The following is a 25,114-nucleotide window of genomic DNA, read 5'->3' as shown; positions in this document are numbered from 1 at the left end:
CTTTCCTCACTTGCGTGAACTTCTACACATGACTCCATCCTCCTTGTTTTATATCCCTTTATACTATTTAGAATGTCCCTGTTATAGGTGAAAGTAATATAGCTTCGGTGCAGCCGATTTTAATATTTTCTTTGCTTTTATTTACATTTTGATTATTGTAAATATTCTGTTATGAGCTATTTCTTTTATGGATTCTAGGAAAAACATGAACGTGAAGAAGAGGATCGCAAGCGACGTATACAATTATATGTTTTTGTTTCACGTTGTATATCGTATCCATTCAATGCCAAGCAGCCGACTGACATGACCAAGAGGCAGCCTAAAATAGTCAAGCAACAATTGGAAACAATTACTCAGCGATTTCAAGTACTTTCATATCCTTGCAGTACCAAATGATATAATTTGTGAAAATAATCTTATTTTAGGCTTTTCTAAAGGGTGAAACACAAATAATGGCTGATGAAGCCTTTCAAAATGCTGTACAAAGTTATCATGATGTTTTCTTGAAATCAGAGCGCGTACAAAAAATGGTACAATCGGGAGCGTGCTCCCAACATGATTTTCGTGAGGTTTTCCGAAATAATATCGAGAAACGCGTGAGGTAAATTTAATTAAAAACAAAACTATTTTATTACTCATCGGTACGAATTAAAAAGATATCAAGGATACTCATTTAACATGGCATTTATGTAATAGTGGCAAAATAGCAACTTGGCTTAAATGAGCCCTCCATGGCAATATTGCATAAGTTAGAAGTTCTTTATTTATCCGTGGTCGTTTTTTCTAAAAATATTTGACCAATTAATTTTAAAATAATCAAATAATAAATTATTATATTTAAATGTACTTACATTTTCCATTTTACAGCGAAGAAACCAAAACTGATTGTAATTTGCGACAAATTGCATAAATGCCACTGAAAGTACCACAAGCTTGCGACTCTAAATGAGTACAGTCGACGCTCACAATTTAGAACCAGTTTGTTTATAGGTTTTTTTTTGAAAAGGTTTAAAGGATTAAAAACTTCCAGTTTATTTGTAAATGTATTATATAAGCAGAAATACTGGTTAAATTTACTTAAAAAACTATAATAAAATTCTTTTTTTTTTCGATTATTTTAGTAAAAACAAAAAAATCTTATACAATACATACATATAACATGTTAAATCAACAGATGCAACAAAACAAAACATAGAGATGCACTCAAATTACATTAAACGTATTTTTATACTCCTGCAACCAGTTTCTACAGAGTATTATGGTTTTGTTCACCAAACGGTTGTACCTATCACATAAAAATAATCGAGGAAGATATAGGGTTATTTATATATAAATGACCAGGATGACGAATAAAGTCGAAATCCGGGTCTGTATGTCTGTCCGTCCATGCAAGCTGTAACTTGAGAAAAAATTGAGATATCTTGTTGCAGGTTTCTTTGTATAAAAACCATTACAAGTTCGTAGATGGGCGTAATCCGATCACTGCCACGCAAACAAATCGCCATTAACCGAAAATATTGAAGTGCCATATCTAATTACTAAATTAAGATACAGTCGAGTCGCGATAATTCGTAACCGCACGGGGATCATATTTTTTTACCGAGATTTCCATTTAACGAGGCTCAATGAAGAAAAATTCGAATTAACGGGGCATTTATACAGATAATGTTTACATATTTCTTTATTGTTGGACTCAACAAATCAAACAGTATAACATTCATTCGTACATTTTATTTTTTAAATACGAATTAAATATTAACATAAAATTATAATAACAAAAAGTTAAGCCAATTGATTAGAAACATAAAAGTAAAGTAACAAAAACTAAAGTTTTAAAGTAATTTGTAATTCGGGATTGCTTCATGTTTTTTTTCTTATTTTTTCTACTGAGTTTTCTAAACATATTAGGTTGTCGAAGACATTATTTGGGACATCATGGGTTGAAAAATAACGTCTTAGTTGTGGTATTAACGCTCTGACTTATAAGTTCGTTAAAATTTCTTCTTCTTTGGCGCTATCATCTTCGTCACTTTCATTATTGTTATTCGAAACTTCTTCCAAAATATCGTTATCTGTCAGAATACAGGCTACAGCAGTGTTTCCCAAAGTGGGCAATAACGCCCCCTTGTGGGCGCTGCAGGTATCAAGGGGGGCGGTAAGAGATCCAGAAAGAAAATGGGGGCGTTGTGTAGAGGCCTGGTTATTTGTAATTTTATTTAGCTAGGAGGCCTCTTAGACAACTTTGACAGTTGACTGGATTGCGTAGGTTTTGACGTTTTGCAATTGGAATGACTGGGACGGCCAGATTGAAATCATATCAAAAATATGTGTGAACGGAAGAATTTGTTGCCGCCGTTCAAGATCACTAACAAAAAATGTGAACAATGAAAATCATAAAAATGCGAAATTTAAATATCTATATTTCATGAAATTTTTTGCAATTAGATGCATTTTCAGTTACCAATGATTAAAAACAATTAAGAAGAGGAAGATAATAAGAATTCATATTTTTGGACTACTTTATAATAATTGTGCTTAAGCAAGTCTATATAAGCTATGTAATATTTATTTTATATTCATTTGTGGTTCATTTTTTTGTTTTAAAAAATATTGAATTATACCCTGATGACATCTTTTATTACATTATGTAATATATTATATCAGATATAAAATTAATATTTAATACACAATTCCATAACAATTTCTTCTCAATCTTATCGCGCATTCAAAATGTTTATGAAGCATTTGTTACACTAGAGATGCGCAACAATTTATCGACAGAAAGAGTCACTTTGGCAGTGTTGCTCGAACTTTTGCGTAGAACGTTATGCCTTCTCATCAAAGGCAACACTGCCTCAGGCAATGAAAAAATTTTTTGAATAAAAAGAATTAGCACTTTCAGTTACGGATCTGATTGGATTTTCTAACAATTTAATCTGCATACGTTGCACATTGGAGCATTTTCCTTCAAAAACCGGGCAAAAGTGAGAATTACAAACTGCAGTAATGCTACTCAAATTTTTTTTTTAGAATGCATGCCCTTATTCTCGACACTCTCCATTATTCTCGAAATTTCAGCTGCTGTTCTGGACAACATGGTATGTATTTCATTTAAGTAATATAAATATTAATTTAGTCATTGTATTATTTCGTTTTTTCGTCAAAACAAAGAAATATTAAAAAAAACAAAAAAATATTTTTTCATTTTTTATTAATTAGTGTTTTTGTTATAGCGACATACATGTAGGTCGAGTTATAAATCAATTTTTTTTACTAAGCTACTAATTATCATATAAACTTAATCTTTTTCCCCATCTTTCCCCCGCTTAAAAAAAGCATGTTGAATTAGGTTGGTCATTTGCATAAAAAGAGTACTGCTTTTATTTATTTATTTGAATTAAATACTGAAATCCTACCAAATTATTCTAGACGGATGGTATATACAAGTAAATGGTATAAGGAAGCTCTATCGGAACAGGTGTGAAAATTGGACAATAAGCATGGCACCGCCCACTTTTTGGTGAAATCCCATATATCGGAACCGAAAACACCGATTTCGACTAAATTTAGTACGAGATATTCGTGAAAATGAGCGAAATCGGATTACAATCACGCCTATTTCCCATATAACACAATTTAAAACTCCATTTGATTCTTTCACTTTCCAGTACACAAATAAAGAGGTAATTAATATAACGGAATAAATTTTTGTGGTAATAATTCCCTTAAAGTATGCCACCTTTTGATCAAAAATTGTCCAAATCCAACCAAAACTGTTAAAGCCCCTAGGTACCGAATATGTAGACCCCGGTACCTTTAGTTGACTTTTGACCGAAAATATCGTTAAATGTGTGAGATATGAAATTGAAATTCACACTGAATCCTTTCCTGACAATAGTATTTCTTTGTATCAAAAATGGGTTGAATCGGGTCAATACTTCCCTAAGCTCCCATATACCTAATATAAAAGTTTTAGAACTTTTAGGTCACTTATGCTGCATTTATCCGCCAATATTTGAGACATCTCAATGAAAATTTCAGAACACGTTTTATTCATAACAGTGTATCTTTGCTGCTAAAATAATTAAAATTGGGCGAAAACTTGACCATTCCCCTAAATAGGTAGGTAGGAGTGCAGCCCTGTTGTCTTATGGGCTCAATCAGCACTGCCTGTGCCATTTTGATGCACTATTCGTAGACCCTTTATATCTGCTATCACGTTTCTCCTTCTCTTTCAAACCATTTTGAGGTTTCGATGAAGCTACTTATGTCCGATATGCTTTTGGTAGAAAACCATTCAAGGTTTGGTGCTTGATGGATTCTAAGTGTTTTGTGATGGATCTGTTATAGGGCTGGGCACTCACAGAGAAAGTGGAAAATTGTTTCCTGCTATTCCGCAGCCTCGTCAGATGTTGTAGTATTGCATACCCAGTTTGGACGCATGTTTTCTAAGTGCCCAGTGCCCTGTTAAGGTAGTTATTACTCTGTAGATACTTTTCCTATACCTATTTAATAAGTCATTAGTTCTTTTCTTGTCATATGTTGGACATAATTGTTTAGTTACAATACAGTTTTCCAACTGTTATTTGCAACTTGTTGAAGTTGTCTATTGAACTCTTTTTTGATCGATCCTAGCGGGCTTGGTATTAGCTACGCCTCGGATTTGTTAATGAAAGCTCCTGCCTTTGCCATTTCGTCTGCTTTTTCGTTGCCGAAAATGTTTCTGTGGCCAGGAACACAGATCAAATCTCGGTGGAGCTTGTTTTCTAGTGAGCTCAGTGCATTCTTGCAGTTAAGGACTATGCTAGAATTAGTCATGGGCGACGACAAGGCCAGGACAGCCGCCTGGTTATCCGTGTATATCGTTGCTTTATGTATCCTCTCGTTGTTATCGAATAGTGCTGCGCAGGTCTTCTATATGCCTAGTTAGAGAGAGAGATGTCCAGATCGCCGGAATACTCTCCCGTGCCTACCCCACAGTCCATTTTGGACCCATCGGTATAGACCAGTGTTTCCCAAAGTGGGCGATAACGCCCCCTTGTGGCGTTGTGTAGGGGTCTGGGGGTTATTTGTAATTTTATTTAGCTAGGAGGCCTCTGAGACAACGACTACATGAGCTCTCGACTCTCAACAACAACTTGTGAACATCAACTAACATGAATTAAAAGATTGCTCAAACTCGGTTCTATATTTCTCTCCGCGTAGTTCATATATCTATCCTATTTTATTGAATATAGAAAAAATTAAAATCATGTCAATCGGTCGCTCCGTTTCATAACAGGGCATCACGACAGGATAGAATTTATAGAATACTAACTGTTAAACGTATTGCTATTGCCATTGCCAAATCTGTATGTGGGCATTTGCTATCATAATATAATCATTTGCGCAAAGGTGTATAGGTGGTAGGTAGGTTCGAGCTGATGTAGCGCATGCTTTGAGCTCTTAAATAATTTATTTTATCACTTGCGAAATGACGTCGGGTAGGTAGCTGATGTAGGGCACGTTTTGAGTTTTTGAACTCCTTAAATCTTTTATGTGGAACATAAAAAAAGCATCTTTATCCTTTCTTACAAATGTAATAAGATAATAAGAAAAGGAGAAAGATCCTTTTTTTGGAAATGTATTTCTAGGAAAAATAAGAATTCATATTTTTGGACTACTATATAATAATTGTGCTTAAGCATTCCTACATAAACAATGTAATATTTGTTTTATATTCATTTGTGGTTTTGCGCGCAATAGATGAGCATTACTTCCGCCTCCTTTACACTACTCGCGAAGTTCAACGTATTTCTCAAAGCAAAACAATGTGGGAAGTAAAAAAGAAGAGACGGCAATACTGTGCGGAATACATTAAATTCGGATTCATTGAAAATCCCACAAACCCATCCTCGCCTTTGTGTCTTCTATGTCTAAAAACATTTTCGAATGAAGCAATGAAGCCTTCAAGACTGCATGATCATTTGAATAAAATGCATCCAGATAAGAGAGACAAGAATGTAGCATATTTTCAAGACCTGCTCAAAACGGCAAACCACATAACATCGCAGAAGAGATAATATTGCCAGCAATAAATGAAGTAATAACTACCGTGCTTCATAAACCGGCCGCAGATATTATCCGAAAAATTCCTTTGAGTAATAATTCTGTGCAAAGACGAATTGATGAAATGGCTGAAAACATTGAAGAATCATTGTGCGATCACCTGAGGACAAGCCAATTCTCAATTCAGCTCGATGACTCCACTTTACCAACTAATGAAGCATTGTTGTGGTCTTACTTTAGTTTTATTAAAGATGAGAAAATATGTGAAGAACTATTATTTGCTTGAAATTTAGAGACCGATACAAAAGGCGAAACCATATTCAATATATTGGAAAAGTTTTGCGATGAGAAAGAGATTCCTTTGAAAAATATTATTTCAATTGCTACGGATGGCGCTCCGGCTATGATAGGGTGCCATAAAGGCTTAATAGCGCACTTAAAAAATAAAATTCCAGATGTCCTTGGTGTACATTGCGTTATTCATAGACACCATTTAGTTGCTAGAAACTTAAGTGAAAAACTATTTTAATCACTGCAATATGTCATCAAAGCAGTTAATAAAATCCGCAACAGCTCTTTGAATGATAGATTATTTCATCAGCTTTGTGTTACTAATGACGAGGATTTCAATCGTTTGTTGTTTCATTCTGAAGTTCGTTGGCTATCAAGAGGCAATTGTCTGACTCGATTCTACAACCTGTTTGACTCTGTTATAGAGTTCTTGGAAGCTAAAGATACAGAATTTCAAGACAAGGTCATAACATCAAAGAATGAAATATCTTACATGACAGGCCTGTATAAATTGTTCAACGACATGAATCTCCAACTGCAAGGCGATAAACTAAATTTAATTAAAACAAAAAACGTCGTTGCTGCTTTCGCAGCCAACCTGCTTCTACACAAAAAGAATCTGGGCAGACGTGAGTTTTACAATTTTCCGAATATATCAGTATCATGCAGAAACGACGAATTGTTTGCCTACTGCCAACATTTGCAAAACCTCCACATTGACTTCACCGAACGATACCAGGACATTTTGAACTTGGAAATACCAGACTGGGTGTTGGATCCGTTTTCAAATGTCAACACAGCAATGTCACCTCAGCTGGAAGGAGAACTTATAGAATTGACAACAAACGAGGAAATAAAAATCAAGTTCAAAAATGGTTACCAAGAATTTTGGCTACAAAAACCGATCTCGCAATTGTACCCTGGATTGTGGTCAATCGTTCAACGATTCTTGACAGCATTCCCATCGTCATATTTGTCTGAACGTGGATTTAGTGCTGTGACAACACTGCATACTAAAAATAGAAATCGTTTGCTTGTTACCGAACGTGGCGACTTGCGACTGTTCTTGAGCAAATTGGAAACTGATATTAACAAACTTATTAAACAGCATCAGATTCATCCTTCACATTAGTTTTTATATATGGATCGATTATTTGAGTTTTATTTTTAATAAAATATTCTCTGTTTTAATAGTATAAAGTTGTGTTTCAATAATCATTCTTATTGGCAGGTGGAGCCCGTAAGAGTTAACTTGAGACCTGCACCATTGTATGTTGCCTACTGCGCTTAGGTTTCAATTTGCTGGTTATAGAAAAAGTTTCGTTTAGAATTCTCCGTTAATATACATATATAGGTCACTATAATTAATTTGAAGTTATATTGGTTTTTAAATAGGTGAAAAAATGGGGGCGCTAAAAAAATATTTATTCTCAAAGTGGGCGGTAGACAAAATAAGTTTGGGAACCACTGGGCTACAGCAACGTCAATATCAACATTTACGTATTCATCGTAGTTTTCCAAAGATGGTCAATGTTCAATTGACTATATTCCAATGTATTATTGTTTAATGTTTTAATGAAACCGCAAGAACGAAAGCAGTTTTGTGTACTCAATATGCTAATATTTTTCCAAGCTTTATAAGAAATTTCCATAGTTGTTAATATTGTGAATTAAACTTTTTCTTTTCATTAATATTCAGTTTAATAACCATTTCCTTACGGTATAATGACGTGAAATCTTTTATAATACTATGCCAAGGGATTTCAGCGTAGATTTAGTGTTGGGTGGCAAAAAATCAGTTTAAGTGGCTAAGATGAGGGAAGCCATTATGCGCCGTACAATTTTCTACGCCTTCTTATTGTGCCGATAATGTGCTGGAAAGCTACAAATATTTTTCAAGCACTTTGGCTTTGCTGACTTTCCGATTAATAGAGGTTTAAGTTTTTCGGTGCCATTCATGTTTACAGCAAATAAAATGGTCACTCGATCTTTACTGTGCTTACCCCTATGACATTTTTCATTTTTAAAGTAATAAGTTCGGTCTGGAAAATATTTATAAAGCAACCCAGTTTCATCGGCATTAAATATATTCTTAGGTTCGTAATCTTTTATCAGATGACTCAACTTTTCCTTCAATTCACAGCATACGCCTTCACTGACAGAAGAACTTTCGCCGCACATTTTTTTAAATATGATATCGTGCCGCTTTTTAAATCGATCTAGCAAACCACCGCTTGCCTTAAAATCTATTAGGTTCATAGGTTTGGTAAAAAACAAAGCCTTTTTTAATAACTCGCCTCCAATGGGAACATTTCTTTGACGGCATTGTGTAAGCCACAAGAGTGAAGACTTCTCTATATTGGGTATTCAGCTTGTTTCTGACGTTTCTGTTTACTATGATATGATGCTTGCATAATAAATTCTTTTTTGATAGAAATGACGTTAATGTTGATGGAACGATATTAAATTGTTTTGCCACTTCAATTTTTTCTCAACAATCTCTCGTTTTTTCCCGATTGATAATGCGTTTTTTTGACATTTTTACGCATCGATGTTACGCTTGGAAAAAAATCAGCAAACTGAACGAAAATAATAAGAGGCAGCACAAAATTCAGCAGGTATAGCGACTTTTTTTTTTGCAGTGAGTCGTCGCCGTGTACTGACGTATTTTTTTCTGCTCCGCGTTTTTTTATTTTATCGCTATTAATGCCGTGTGTTTGCGGGCATAGAGTTGACCGTGCTCAGCCCAAGATTGGTTGCCATAAATGCAATCAAATATTTCACTTGTCGTGCGTGAATCTATCACAGACTGATGTAGATTTCTTGGTGAAATCTTAAAATGCCTTTTATTGCAAAGCCTGCGCGGTAGTTCGGAGAAATTCCATTCGCTCGCCGCCTGCGTCGCCATCAGTGCGCGAAGTTCAATGCACTTTTAATTTACGTTCGCAACAACAAAATTCTGAACACTCGAATAGTGAAATAGCTGAACCTTTGTTGGAGCATAACAAAGAAAATGTAGTGCTTAATTCTCTTTTACGGGAAGTAAGTTCACTGAGAAGTGAACAAACGAAGGCGCTCGCGCTAATACAGCAATTATGTGATGATCGTAAATCGTTAATCGCTATGCTTAACGAACTCAAATCAGAGATCTGCACTGTGCATAAGAAATTGTCCGACAATGTCAATTTCTCCGCTGCCAACCCCGCTCTTACTGCTGCGACTGCTGTTGTTACCAGTGATTGTTCCACAATCGCTGCTCCGTCTAACACCACTGTTCCTGCTGATAACGTGTGTGAGAACTATCTCGCTCCCGCTACACTGAAGGTACTCTCTGCAGCTTCAACTACTGCAAACTCTATCTCTACTTCTACGAATTGCGAGTACAAATGCTCCTCGCCGAAAGTTGTTGTTTCTGCTCCCACCTCGATTTCGTGTGAGCATGGACTCTTGCTCCCGCTACTCGAAAGCACTCTCGGTTGCTCCGTCTGCTGCTTGCTCCTGCCTGCTCTATTGCTGCTGTTAATAATAATGTCAATACATATGCTGACGCTGTTGGTAGGAACATCAACACTCACTCGAAAGCCAATAACAATCCAACAGCTGCTGCTAAACCAGCTCGCCAACCTGTCGCTGTCAATGCTGCTCACTCTGTCGCCGTTGATTCTGTAAACAACTCTTCTACTTCAATTGCTGCTAACTGCTAACAGAAATTTGAAGTTAAAAGTGAGTACTAGGAACAAAAAGTCCCCAGCCACTTCAACTGTTGTTGGTGTTAATGCCAATGTTGATCTCGATGTCGTCATACCCAAGAAATGGATTCACTTATCTGCTTTTAAGAACTCAGTCACGGAGGAATAATATCTTCCTTTGTTGTTAAACATGCTAATGTTGATAGAGAGCATCTTCTATGTTATAAATTAATTAAGAAAGATACCGATGTTAATACTCTTAAGAGGATAAACTTTAAGCTAGGCGTGTCCCCATCTTTTTTTAATGCTGTTTTCTCCTCTTCAGTGTGGCCTTCTGGCATTAAGCTGCGTCCCTTTAAGTTTTTTCTAAAGCGAGGGGAAAACAGCGCTGCAGATTAGTTGACGCGGCTGTTAATCGCAATTCTACTCATACGTTTTCTGCACCTTCCTCAACTTGCTCCTGTCTTAAGGTCTACTACCAAAATTTATCGGGTATTAGGTGTAAATCAAATATTATTCGCAATTTTTCGTCACGTTTGGATTTCGATATTACCGTTATTGTTGATACTTGGCTGAATTCTAGTTATTTTGATAGCGAATACTTTGACTCAAATCTCTATTATGTCTTCCGCAAGGACAGAGATCACGAAAAAACTGGCTGTCTAAGAGGGGGTGGCGTTCTCCTACAATACCGTCCTCATTTAATTATGCTTGATAATGATGATTCTAGTCTGGACCAACTATGTATTTGTATCAATGACGTTTCATACATCCATCCTAATAGTCCTCTAGAGTTGTATAAGTTGCATGCAAATCATGTTTCCCCGCTGGTATTAAATAAGGAGAAAGAGAATAATATTTTTGTTCTGGGTGACTTTAATCTAAGCAACATCGTCTGGTCTGGTTGTTCCTATTGCCCTGCCCTTATTCCCTCCAATTTTTCGTCTTCTCAGGAGTTATTTCTCATTGATAGCTTGCTTAGTTTCAATCTGATTCAAATCAACTCATATTCAAATAGTCTCGATCGATTTCTTGACCTAGTCTTTCTTAGTGATAATTTAAAATTTAGGATTCTTGATGGATTCTCTCCAATTACTCCAGCCACCATCCATCATTCACCGCTAGCGTTTGAGGTGGAGTTACTTATCTTTTCGCCCCTGTCAAACCAATTGATGGGCTTGGTTTTAATTTTGCATTTTGCGACTTTGAACGGCTCAACAATCAGCTCTTTGAAATAAAATGGGATGATTTACTATCGGGACTTGATACAGCTAATAGTTTCTCCATTTTTAAGAAATCAATCCAGGAATTCTGTCATTATAATATCCCATGCTGAAACACATACAACCATATGGCGTTGCCTTTGGTACACTAAGGACCTTAAACGCCTAAAAATCTTAGAAATAAATATTTTAGAAAATTCCTCTTCAACTAAATTTCATGTTTCCTTTGTTCAATATCAGCACTACACAAAACTGTTTAATGAATTGATAAGTTCCTCTATAAAAGGTTTATTAATAATACGGAGTCTACAATTAAGTCAAACCCTAAGTTCTTTTGGAACTTTGTAAAATCTAAAAGAGCGTGTTCGGCCATATTCCTCTGCTTTACGCTGGGGTGATAAGTCGGCATGCACTCCGGTCGAAATCTCCAATTTGTTCGCTGAATTTTTCTAAATCGAACTATGTTCAAGATGATCCTGGTACTAGTTCCATCTTTTTCAGCTGATAACTTCCCATCCATAAATTTTGGCTCACTGTGTCTTTCACAGGACGATATTGCTAAGGCTATTTGTGACATTAAGTCCTCGTCCAAATTGATTTGGATCGGGCTTCCGCCCGTATTTATAAAAAATTGTACTGCCTTATTATATCCTCTCATGCTTATCTTCAATAAGTCTCTCGCCACCGGGGATTTCATTTCTGACTGGAAATTGACATGCATTACCCCTATTCATAAAGGTGGTAGAAAGGATGATGTCTGCAATTACAGGCCTATTTCTAAACTCTCTACTATTTCGAAAATTTTTGAGTGTTCTGTTAAAAATAAATTATATTTTGCAGTAAAATCAATAATTAAATGTCAATCAGCATGGGTTTGTCCCTGGGTGCTCCACTGTGTCAAACTTAGCAGTTTTTAGTGATTATTGTATGTCTGCATTCTCCGCTGGATTTCAAGTAGATTGTGTCTACACAGATTTCTCTAAAGCCTTTGATAAGGTATCACATAATATTCTAATTAAAAATTATCATCACCAGGATTTCACTCGGCCTTCTTGATGCGGGATTAAACTGATATTTGCAAAACAGACATGCGTAGTCACTGTTGATGGAGTGTCATCTGATTCATTCACTGTCTTTTTGGGAGTCCCACAAGGAAGCGTCTTGGGTCCACTTCTCTTTGTGCTGTTTATCAATGATGATCTCCTGTTGCTTCTCTTTCGCCAACTTCTGTTATATGCAGATGACTTAAAAATTTTTGCATTAATCAATAACACACAAGATGTACTCAAACTTCAACGTGATATTGATACTTTTCATAATTGGTGCCTGAAATCGAAACTTTTTCTGAATGTAGATAAATGCTCACAGATCTCCTATATGGTAGGGGACGCAACATATTATCTTCTAGCCACAGTATTTCTAATTATGTCCTAAAATGTGTTACGGAAATCAAAGATCTTTAGGTAATCTTTGACAACAGATTTTCTTTCAGTAATCACATCAACTATCACTCACTTCAAAATCTTTTTCTGTACTTGGCTTTGTCTGTCGAAATTCTACAAATTTTTCCGACCCTTACACATTAAAATTACTGTACACATGTTTTGTGCGTTCCATCTTGGAGTATGCAGTGTTTATTTGGAGACCATATTGCATATCGTCAATTAACAGGATCGAGCGTGTTCAAAAAGATCTTTCTTAAATATGCTCTCCGCTCCTTAAAGTTTGTTGACCCAATACCATCGTATACTATCATGTTTATTGCTTTTAGCATCTTAAATCGCTGGAAAATCGAAGGTCCGTTCTCTCACTTTCATTTGTTCTACAATGTAATTAACGGGGAAATTGACTGTCCCTACTTATTAGGGAAAACTCAACGTTGAATACTCCCTCAGCGTTGTCTTCAGATCCATTTGGCTATTTTATTACAAAAAGGAAAGTACTAATTTTGCTTGAATATGCTCCCCTCAAGAGGGCTATGTGAGTTTAACTCGATCTCCGAGAAAGTTCTACTTGACTTTTCACACTCTAGGGTATCCTTCATTAATACCCTCAATTCTGTTTTTTTAGTTTAAGTTATCACTCTTTTGTTATTGTAATTTTATTATTTTAGAATTCTAATATGCATCCTAGTTTTTCATTAGTCTGTAAGAATCATTGTTCATAGACTTTACTAAATAAATAAATAAATAAAAAGGCGGCATAACTGTCTACAAAAACTAACGGTGACCTTACTGCCAAAAATTGCACATTGCATTACGACTTATAAGAGGTTACGAAACAAAATTAAGATTTATAAGAGGTTTAATATTCTTTGCGTTGCGAAAAATATCACGAATTAACGTGGGGACAAATATGTATGAAATTTTTACGAACTATCGAATTTTCTCCAAGGGGGCAGAAATTTTTACGAATTATTGAGAATTTTGAATTAGCGGGATACGAATTATCGCGACTCGACTGTATAATAAGTTTAATGTATATATCTCCTAAACCACTAAAGCTACAGCAATGATATTTGCCTAGAATGAATACTACAAGAACTTCTACCGATAGTGTGGAAATGGATAATTGGATGAAACCCCCGCTGCCTGCCCATATAACGGTACTGTTCAAAAGTAGTAAAAGCGCGATAAATCAATAGCTAAACGCGCCATAAACGTAAAAATTGCCGCCGGGATAGTATGATGAGACTTTGTAGGAGCCGAGGCAAAAATTGGATGATGGGCGTGGCCTACTTTTTGGTGAAAGCCCATATCTCGAAATCCTACTGACCGATTTCGACAAAATTTAGTACGTGGCATTCTCTTCATATTTATTATGTGATGTTGTTAAAATGAGCGAAAGCGGTCAATAACCACGCCTACTTCCCATAAAGCACAATTTTAAGTTTAACTTGATTCTTTTATTTCCCAATACACAAATTAAGAAGCAATTATTATAACGGGATTAATCTTTGCTCGACTAATGCCACCCTTTGACCAACAATTTTTCAAATCCAACAAAAACTGTTCAAGCCCATAGGTACAGAATATGTGAACCCCAGTACCTATAGTTGACTTTTGATCGTAAATATCGATCAATGTCTGAGATATATAATTGAAATTCAGGGATAGTACTTTCCTGATAATGGTATGTACGTATGTCAGAAAATCGTATGAATCGGACCAATACTTCTCTTAGGCCCCATATACCTAATAAAAAGATAAGCGAACTTCCGGGTGAATATGTACCGTATATATCGACCAATATGTGAGTTAACTCAATGAAAATGAGCTAGCGTGTTTTACTCATGACAGTGTATCTTTGTGCTTAAAATAGATAAATTTGAGCGAAAACTTGGCTTATGTAACTAATATCAAGATTTTCGAACATCCGGCTGACTTTACTCTATATGAATAGTTTTTAGTAAGTTACATATTAATAGTACATATGTGGTATTAAATTTTATCGATATTGCCCCAACTGCCACATACCACATATGATTTTCGTTTTTCTAACAAACCTTATGTGAGTGTCAGTATAGGAGTTATATAATATATTGTACATATATTCTTGTATATACGTAGAATTTGTACTCATTCACTTAAATGCTAACTTCTTTTATTAAAATTAAACTCGGGTACTGCGATTTCATATTATTTTTAGAATATATTAAAACATTAAAATTTTATTTGTTACTAAAAATGGTTTTTATAAAAGTAAAAGGATTAACAGTTGATTTTGAAAAAAGACACTTCGATAATAATTCAATTCGTCATATGCGTACGTCAAGTCGTCATCTATCATTGGCATTTTCTGGTTCGGAGTCTATTGTTCGAAACTTCTTGCGAAAAAGGGTTTCCTTGTTGCTCAAACTCCACATATATACATACAATTGTTAGGATTTCGATCCCCAGGTTGACGTTTTACACCATAAAGTATTTCCCTGGCTTTGATTATTGTAAGTTGCAGGAGTATAAAATGTTCGGTTGCTCTCGAACCTAGCCATTTCTCACTTGGCCCTATTAAAAATGAAAATGTCTATATGTTTTATTGCTTGCTAAGATAATAATTACGAGTATAAAGTAGACGGTTCCATCTCCAATTTTAACACTAAACTTTACATGACACATACTAGAAAACTACTTACGTGCTTAGTAAGAATAATTAGCTTTGAATGCACCTTTTCATTAAATTATTAACTCTAGGCTCAGGAATTCGAAATTTCGATTGTAAAATAGGAACGTTTAATATATCGCAAACTCTGATTCTAATTGCTGGAAAGTCTAATAACTGAAGGTATTAACTAATCTAACTATTGTAATTGTGAATATAAATTGTATGGTAGCGTTTCTTAATCGATCAGATGAAGAAATTATCTAGATTCGATCTATCGCTACATTTTTCAACAACAGTTTAACAATTAATTTTGAATTCAATGAATTTAGAGAATTGTTAATTGTCTTAAATTATTTACAGATGGTATGTTTACCTCTATATAGTTGCATGGATAAAATATAGATTTAATTAAAACTTAAAAATTTTCAACCTTTTGAAGGTCTTTACCTGAAATCGATGGCCTAAGCAAGGAGACGGTTCTTACTTCGTGGATGGCCAAATTCGACATTATACTTAAAGGCACTGGTGAAGAAGATTCCAAACGACCTTCCAGAATGCAGCAATCACTCAACAGTGAATTGATTTTGTCTAAGGAACAGTTGTACGACATGTTTCAACAGATTTTGAGTGTTAAGAAATTTGAACACCAAATTCTATTCAACGCGTTAATGGTAAGTAAAGGTACAACTTGTTTTACTCAATACCAAACGGTGTAGAATTATCCAAGATAAGGCTGCATTTGTCAATGTATTATAAATTCTAGATATCATTTTAGTAATTCATTTCCATATGTCTCTTCTTCTTCTTTACTGGCGTAGACACCGCTTACGCGATTATAGCCCAGTTAACAACAGCGCGCCAGTCGTTTCTTCTTTTCGCTACGTGGCGCCAATTGAATATTCCCAGCGCAGCCAGGTCCTTCTCCACTTGGTCCTTCCAACGGAGTGGAGGTCTTCCTCTTCCTCTGCTTCCCACGGCGGGTACTGCGCCGAATACTTTCAGAGCTGGAATGTTTTCGTCCATTCGGACAACATGTTCTAGCCAGACCATAAATCTTTCGCAGAACTTTTCTCTCGAAAACTCGCAACGTCGACTCATCAGTTGTTGTCATCGTCGAGGCCTCTGCACCATATAGCAGGACGGGAATTATGAGTGACTTATAGAGTTTGGTTTTTATTCGTCGAAAGAGGACTTTACTTCACAATTGCCTACTCAGTCCGAAGTAGCACCTGTTGGCAAGAGTTATCTTGCGTTGGATTTCCAGGCTGACATTGTTGGTGGGGTTTATACTGGATCCTAAATAGACGAACTTATCTACAACTTCAAAGTTATCACTGTCAACAGTTACGTGAGAACCAAGTCGCGAGTGCGACGCTTGTTTGTTTAATGACAGGAGATATTTCGTGTTGCCCTCGTTCACTGCCAGACCCATTTGCCTTGCTTCCTTGTCTAGTCTGGAGAAAGCAGAACTAACGGCTCGGGTGTTGAGGCCGATGATGTTAATATCATCGGCAGACGCCAGCAGCTGAAGGCGCTTATAAAAGATTGTACCTGCTCGATTAAGTTCTGCAGCTCGAATTATTTTCTCCAGAAGCAGATTGAAGAAGTTTGGTATCGAACGGCTCGGAGAAGTCCTTCCCGATCCTGACGGAGCATTTGGTGTTGCTCAACGTCAGTTTACACAGTCGTATTACTTTTGCGGGGATACCAAATTCAGACATCGCGGTATAAAGGCAGCTCCTTTTCGGGGTGTCGAAAGCAGTTTTGAAATCGATGAAGAGGTGGTGTGTGTCGATTCTCTTTTACGGGTCTTTTCCAAGATTTGGTGCATAGTGAATATCTGGTCGGTTGTTAATTTGCCGGGTCTAAAGCCAGACTGATAAGGTTCAATCAGTTTGTTGACGGTGGGCTTTAATCTTTCACACAATACTTTCGATAAAACCTTATACGCGATGTTTAGGAGACTTATCCCACGGTAGTTGGTGCAGATGGCGTGGTCTCCATTTTTGTGGATTCTGCTCACAATACTTTCGATAAAACCTTATACGCTATGTTTAGGAGACTTATCCCACGGTAGTTGGTGCAGATGGCGTGGTCTCCATTTTTGTGGATTCTGCTCCATCGTCATCGATTGGGGAATCGGGTTCGCCTTCTCCTGGCGTTACACTTTCACTGTCATTCCGCAGACTCGAAAAGTCTTCCCTCCAAAATTTCAGAACGCTCTGGACCTTTATTGGTTCTACAAGATTATGCGCCGGTCTTGGAACCTTCTGTTAGCAGGAGTGCAAGTCGAGTAGAAAATTATTCGGATGTCTGTTGTGATTGCAGCTTCTCGACGTCGAACCTTGCTTGTGTTTATTTCGGCCCCCGGCGAAGTCGATCATCCTTAACCCATTTGGGGATTTTTCATAGTGGAGGCTCCTTTCCATCCATTCTCCATTTTGCGCTCCTTTATATGGCCATTGAAATAAATGCCGCAAGGTCCTACTCGTCTCAGTCCTTGTCCCGTCCATCGCATTTCTTGGACGGCGGTGATGTCAGCTTTCACTCTAACGAGGACATTAACCAGCTGGGCAGCGGCACCTTCCCAATTAAGGGACCCGACATTCCAGGTGCATGCCCTCAAATCGTAATCCTTAATTCGTTTGCCATGGCCTTCATCAAAAGGGGGGTCTCTCATCCGAAGCTTGTTGTTCTTTTCCATTGGGTGCGTTTTTTTTACGTGGCGGGTCCCAAACCCAGCGCACAACCCTGCGAAGGGGATGTTTCGCCTTCTCACTTTATCTCGCCTTCAAACAGATGTTCTTGGGCTACCCAGAGGATACTTGGTCAAAGACTGGAAGTCGATAGCTGCTTCAGCCATATGTAAAAGAATCGTTTCTGGCCACTCCCATGTGAATGGCGATCAGATAACTTTTCTCACTTGCGTGAACTTCTACACATGTCTTTATCCTCCATGTCTCACTATCCGTAAAAATATAATTTTAAGTACAGAATCTATATATATACTAATTACGAGCACTCGTAGCGGACTCTATACGTAGTAGAACATACGAGGGCGGTCCTATAACACTGGGGAACAATGTGAAACAAAATTTTTGTTGCTTTCGATTTTACATCTGTTTTAGAGTTATTTAGGCATGTTAAATTCAAATCCGAAGTCAATTTTCTTCTATCACGTCAATTTTTTTTGCTACAGCTTATAGTAATGAGACCACTACCTGCAGTGTGCTACTTAGAGCATAAAACGGGGACGCTCTTCTATAGACGGAAGTTTAAATTTTTTTATTTGTAATAAGTGAATATCGCTGTAGGAGAATAGCAGCAGATTCATGCTTGTGACGACAATCGTCTAGACGGTAGTTGGGACATGTATGAACCTGTCGTGGGTGACCTACGGCGTCATTCTCTTTTTCCCATACGAGCAAGTTCAGTTTCGCGCGAGATTGTGTGGTGAGCCGTTGTTTGTGCTCATACGTTACGTCCGGTTTTTTAAACAAGAATTTTTATTACATTTATTTCTGAGAAAAACTTCTCTTTTCTTTAGATCATGTCTGTCTCTGGCATTTCACGTCGAAGGTGTATAAACAGAACTTGCTTGAAAAAGGAGCTACGGTATCCTACTTTCGATCCAGAGAAAGTGAATTTCTGCCATACTTTCGAAATAAATTGCTGTAACGTACAAGGTTTGATGAATGTGTTGGGAATTCCAACATATAACGCAACTGAATGGAGACTTTTCATAGACAGCTCAAAGAGGAGCTTGAAGAGTGAACTATTGCACAATGGAAATGTCTTTGGTGCAGTTCCAATCGGCCATTCTGTTCGTTTACAAGAAGCATATGAAGACATAAAGAGAGTAATTGATTTGCTGCAATATGACATGCATAAATGGATCATCTGTGTTGACCTTAAAATGGTTTGCTTCCTTCTTGGTCAGCAACGAGGATACACAAAGAATCCCTATTTTTTGTGTATGTGGGACAGCAGAGCTCGTGAGAAACCTTGGGTGCAGTCGAATTGGCCGCCAAGATCTGAGCTAAAACCTGGTGATCCGAACATTCTACATAAACCACTTGTCGACAGGAAGAACATTGTATTCCCACCTCTACATATAAAGTTTGGGCTCATGAAACAGTCTGTTAAAACTTTGTCCTCTGAAGGGGGCTGTTTCAAGTATTTAATTTTGGCATTTCCTGGACTGTCTCTTGAAAAGATAAAGGCTGGTGTATTTAATGGTCTACAGATTCGGCAACTCGTTAAAGATGAACATTTCATCGAAACAATGACAGAACTCCAAAAGAACGCTTGGTTGGCATTCAAAACCATTATCAAAGTTTTTCTTGGAAATACTAGAGCAGAGAACTACATTGACATTGTCAACCAACTCTTGGAGAGTTTCAAAAGGCTAGGTTGCAATATGAGCATCAAATTGCATTTTCTACATAGTCATCTCGCCAATTTCCATACAAACCTTGGTGCAGTCAGTGATGAGCAGGGAGAGCGTTTCCACCAAGACCTGCAAACCATGGAGGCTCGGTATCAGGAAAAATGGGATGAGCACATGATTGCTGACTATTGTTGGAGCAACAAGCGCGATTGTCCACAAACTGAACACTCCAGAAAGAGTTATAAGAGAAAATTTTTACCGTAATATTGATATCCGGGTTTGAGAAAACCATGTTATCCCTTCTGCAATGACAATTTCACTTTACCAAAAATGTGATTTAATAGCATTTGTTCAAATTAAATTACAATTTGTGAACAGTATATTCAGTATAATTTTTCATCTTTACTTTGTTTCGTAAGGATATTTTATATGACTATTGGGAGAAAAAGGGTATTCTGTAGCTTAATATGATTTCTGGAAGTATTCAAAGTAGGCCAACGTGGCGGTGACAGAGCGGGTAGAGACTTCACGTTTGGAAAGTGAGGGAATTCATAGGTAGCTAATTGGAAAGAATATGGTGAATAGGGCTGTAGTTCATAGCCTAGTTCGACGAATTTGGCTGTGCGACTTGCTTGTCATTGTGTGGATTACTTTATTAAATCCGACAGTTTCGGCCTAATAGTTCGATTTTGCGGAACTCGGTTATCGCATTTCCTTTCTCCAAGTACTCAAGGAAGAACACACCTTGTGAATCCCAGAAAACGGTGATGATTCACTTAAATTAAATTTAATTTTTTTATTTTTTAAATTTTTAAATTTTTGCACTCAGCTCATCGGTTCAACTATCTACTGCTTCGTTTAGCTGTGAGAAAGAAGTAAAGTAATACAGAATTAGGTCAAGCGTTAGCTTTAAACACATACGTAGACGAAAGCACGACACCGAAATTTTCTTGTTTTTAAATATGTAGCGCTTTAAGCCAGAACCCTATGAAGACGGGATCGACGTATCTAATTTTCATAACATCGTTGTTGATGTACTAAAATTTCTACTTGAAAGAAATTTAAATTATTTGTTCAAAGTGAAAATTTTTGTGCAAAAATTAAGTGAATAGAAGATTCATTTATCAATTGCTATTCAAAACTATACTACTTGTATACATATGTATATCAGAGCTATTTTATGCTGCTGTTGGTAAAATAACATTAGATTTGTTAGAAATTTCAATAATTTTACATTGCCCATATTAGTAGCAACACTACTGCTGCATTGCCGTCGGCAAAATTAGAAGAGGCTTTAATTTAATTTAACAGCAACAACTGCATGCTTTTTGCCGTGAAGTCAAGTGCGTATGTTGTCTAAGTAACTGTGTCTATAAGAACGTGTGTATTTTAATATTTGACACATGCAGTCTGTCGCTCGCCGTTGACTATGTGTTTAATACCTCCGATGCTGCTTTTGTCTACACATGACTATTTCACTATAAATACGCAACAATGTTGCGACCAACAATCATGTGTATGTGTAAACACTTGGTATTTATTTAAATAAGAAAATTAAAAAAATAAAATTTATAGATGAACTTTCTAATAACCGACACAAGTCTCCTCTACCAGAATCTGGACTAGAGAAAAAAATTTTTCTATATAAACGAATTAATAAAATTTTTTTAGCTGGATTCAGCCGATGAGCAAGCAGCTGCAATCCGTCGTGAGCTAGACGGTCGAATGCAACGAGTTAGTGAAATGGAAAAGAACCGAAAACTAATGCCAAAGTTTGTTCTAAAAGAGATGGAGTCTCTTTATATTGAGGAGTTAAAATCATCAATAAACCTGCTAATGGCGAATTTGGAGTCCTTACCAGTATCTAAGGGAAATATGGATAGCAAATATGGATTACAAAAACTCAAACGATACAATCATAGGTACATATTTCTGTAAGTATGTGAAAATTTTGAAAGTTATTAAATGCATAACTTTTTCTATTGCAGCACTCCATCCTTTCTGTAAGTATAAGCTATTTAAAATAATTTAGTATTTATACATATTTATATTTGTTTTAAGTATTTGGTTAAACTAACTAAAACCCAAAGTCAATACTGAACTACTACCGAGATGATGGGGTATATAGAAAATTAATGTTTCGAGAAGCCTCTTTAAACTAATCTAGGGTTTCTACTAAGTTTTTTTAGATAAATTCGTCATTTTCGATACAGGACTTTTATCGACATCTTTCAATTACTTAAATATATTATCAAAGAAAAAACACTAGATATTTTTGAAACGGCATACAAAATTTTTTGAGCCAGATGGCGGAACTTTCACGAAATAGGTATGGACTTATCTAATGAATTTCAAAATCGCTATAAAGCACAATACAGTCGAAATCTTAACAAAACAATTTTGAAATGATTTATGTTGCAACTATAAAAAAGAAGGTCGAAAAGTATCTTAACTAAGAAAGTGTTCTACAGGAAACAAGAATTCGTTTTTGGTATAATTTTAATTTGTTGCTATATGTGTATTTAAGTAGGAAGATGATACTGCGATCACATGGCTCACTTTCAAAATTGGAAGGTGATGTAGATGAGGGCATAACGCAACTAACGAAATTGGATGTTGTACTTACATTTCAATTGGAAGTTATTGTCATGGAAGTTAAGGGTCTAAAATCTTTGGCGCCCAATCGAATTGTGTATTGCACCATGGAGGTAGAAAATGGTGAAAAACTACAAACCGATCAAGCGGAGGCTTCAAAACCAATGTGAGTGTACTATATACATACAATAATAGTTCTGAACAACTGAACTCATTGAGAAGTGATTTCATTATGTAAAATGTATATTCAATACTTAGGTGGGATACCCAAGGTGACTTCACAACAACACACCCCTTGCCAATAGTTAAAGTAAAGCTATATACAGAAAACCCTGGGATGTTGGCATTAGAAGACAAGGAACTGGGCAAGGTTACAATAAAACCAACACCACTTTCATCGAAGGTATTATAGAGAATTCTACACATCGGTGCTTATGTAAAATTCGTCAATATATTTTAGTCCCCCGAATGGCATCGACTGGTGGTGACCAAAAATCTTCCAGATCAAGACCTCCGAATTAAGATTGCTTGTCGGTTGGACAAACCTTTAAATATGAAGCACTGTGGGTAAGTATACAGCAATGCGTACATAAGTATGTTTACTCATATATATAAACGAGAAATTTAGTAAATCAGACACTAGTGAATCAAGTTAAGTTTGATACTCCATAGATAGAAGAGACCAAAAACAATACTCTACAAATCTGAAGGAAAAATTTGCGACTGATGTGCTAAGAGGCCTATGACGTATTTGAGGTGTCCTAATTACAAGTTCAAAATTTTCCTATATGTTCAGCTATTTGGCATTTTAGTGAATGGTCGTGGTTTGAATGCCAACTCAGAACCAGAGAGATATACTGCGACATTGACATAGGACAGCGAATCAAGAAACAGCGGCTGAGCTGGTCAGGTCATGTTGCTCGGATGGAAGAGAACACTCCAGATTTGAAGGATTTCGACTCAGTACCCGTCGTGTTATGAAATATAACTTACTATCATTTCCGGTTTTAGAAAATTCAAAATTAACAAGAAACAGCCTCTAACATCACAGTCACGAAATTATTGTAAACCAGTGTAATAAAAACTTGAAATTTCTATAAACGCTGACCTTAGACATTTTTGGTTCGGCTACAGAGAAAATTTTTGAAATTTGATTTAATGAGTTATATTCTATAATTTGAAGTGATAGTTGTTCTCTGATTTAAATGTATGAAATTATTGTTTGCAGGTACCTTCATGCAATTGGTAAATCAATAATATAATATATTCTATAAATTTGGTTCGGCTACAGAGAAAATTTTTGAAATTTGATTTAATGAGTTATATTCTATAATTTGAAGTGATAGTTGTTCTCTGATTTAAATGTATGAAATTATTGTTTGCAGGTACCTTCATGCAATTGGTAAATCAGTTTGGAAGAAGTGGAAGAAACGGTATTTCGTGTTAGTTCAGGTGTCCCAGTATACATTCGCAATGTGTAGCTACAAAGAGAAGAAGTCTGAACCATCGGAAATGATGCAATTGGATGGATATACAGTTGATTACATAGAAGCGGCGAGCGGTAGGTGGTTTAAATTAATACTCTAGAGCCGTAACAGAAAACATCCTTTCCTTTATTTCGCATTGCAGCCAATTTAATGTTTGGCATAGACTTAAATGGAGGCCGTTATTTTTTCAATGCAGTTCGAGAAGGTGATAGTATTGTTTTTGCATGCGATGATGAAAATGAATGTAGTCTCTGGGTCATGGCTATGTATAGGGCTACGGGACAATCGCACAAGCCCACGCCTCCAGTAACCCAGGATAAAAACTCGGCGATATCAAAAATACAAGGCGGTAATATATATGTACATTTGTATAATAAGACTTAAGATTATTGCTGTAATTTAGTATGAGGGAGATAACCCTCTGGAAATATATTATAATTTTTATTATTCCACATCAAATAGGAACCTGGAACAACGCTAAATTATAAACCTAATTTTTGTTTCAAAGCGCAGATGCCGACAAAGCTCGAAAGCATGGAATGGAAGATTATATAAGTGCAGATCCTTGCTCATTCGACCACGCTGCTCTTTTCAAAGTACTACAAAATCTCACGCTCGAGTATCGTCTTAACGATCCCTATGCGTCATTGGTGCGTTAAATAAGTTAAAAAAAAAAATAATTGTAAGAATGAATTTATCTTCAACAAATTAATTCTGGCAATCTAACAGGGTTGGTTCAGTCCTGGCCAGGTCTTTGTGCTCGATGAATATTGTGCGCGATATGGAGTGCGTGGTTGTTACAGACATCTGTGTTATTTATCAGATTTGTTAGATCGGGCAGAAAAACAGTATATGATCGACCCCACGTTAATACATTACTCATTTGCGTTTTGTGCTAGCCATGTGCATGGAAATAGGTACTTACGAATATTTACTTATAAGTAGTAATTCTGTAGAAACATGATGGTCTCTTATATTAATAGACCCGATGGCGTTGGCAGCATAACGCACGAGGAAAAGGAAAAGTTCGCTGAAATTAAAGAGCGACTTCGGATATTACTTGAATATCAAATAACGAATTTTCGCTTTTGTTTTCCATTTGGTCGTCCGGAAGGTGCTTTAAAAGCTACTCTGTCTCTCTTAGAGCGTGTACTCATGAAAGACATTGTTACACCCGTACCACCAGAAGAAGTACGTATGATGATTAAGAAGAGTTTAGAAACAGCAGCCCTAGTTAATTATACACGACTTTCTTCTGAAGCGAGAATTGAAGGTACGTTAACGATATAA

General features: G+C 36.4%; 1 protein-coding gene across 1 annotated transcript in view; it reads left to right on the top strand.

Moving 5' to 3' along the window:
- The window catches only part of LOC120768757 (calcium-dependent secretion activator), a 26,048-nt gene extending 934 nt beyond the window's left edge, over positions 1-25,114 (top strand). The window contains exons 2-14 of the mRNA XM_040095529.1: positions 199-366; positions 426-601; positions 15,792-16,023; positions 21,414-21,664; positions 21,731-21,745; positions 22,273-22,503; positions 22,596-22,740; positions 22,798-22,904; positions 23,723-23,898; positions 23,967-24,173; positions 24,338-24,474; positions 24,554-24,741; positions 24,808-25,114. Of these exons, the coding sequence (XP_039951463.1) occupies positions 199-366; positions 426-601; positions 15,792-16,023; positions 21,414-21,664; positions 21,731-21,745; positions 22,273-22,503; positions 22,596-22,740; positions 22,798-22,904; positions 23,723-23,898; positions 23,967-24,173; positions 24,338-24,474; positions 24,554-24,741; positions 24,808-25,114 (2,340 nt within the window). The remainder of the gene's footprint in view (positions 1-198; positions 367-425; positions 602-15,791; positions 16,024-21,413; positions 21,665-21,730; positions 21,746-22,272; positions 22,504-22,595; positions 22,741-22,797; positions 22,905-23,722; positions 23,899-23,966; positions 24,174-24,337; positions 24,475-24,553; positions 24,742-24,807) is intronic.

The sequence above is a fragment of the Bactrocera tryoni genome, chromosome 2 (genome assembly GCF_016617805.1).
Source record: "Bactrocera tryoni isolate S06 chromosome 2, CSIRO_BtryS06_freeze2, whole genome shotgun sequence".
In the NCBI taxonomy this organism is placed as follows: domain Eukaryota; kingdom Metazoa; phylum Arthropoda; class Insecta; order Diptera; family Tephritidae; genus Bactrocera; species Bactrocera tryoni.
This window is presented reverse-complemented; position numbering and strand designations above follow the sequence as displayed.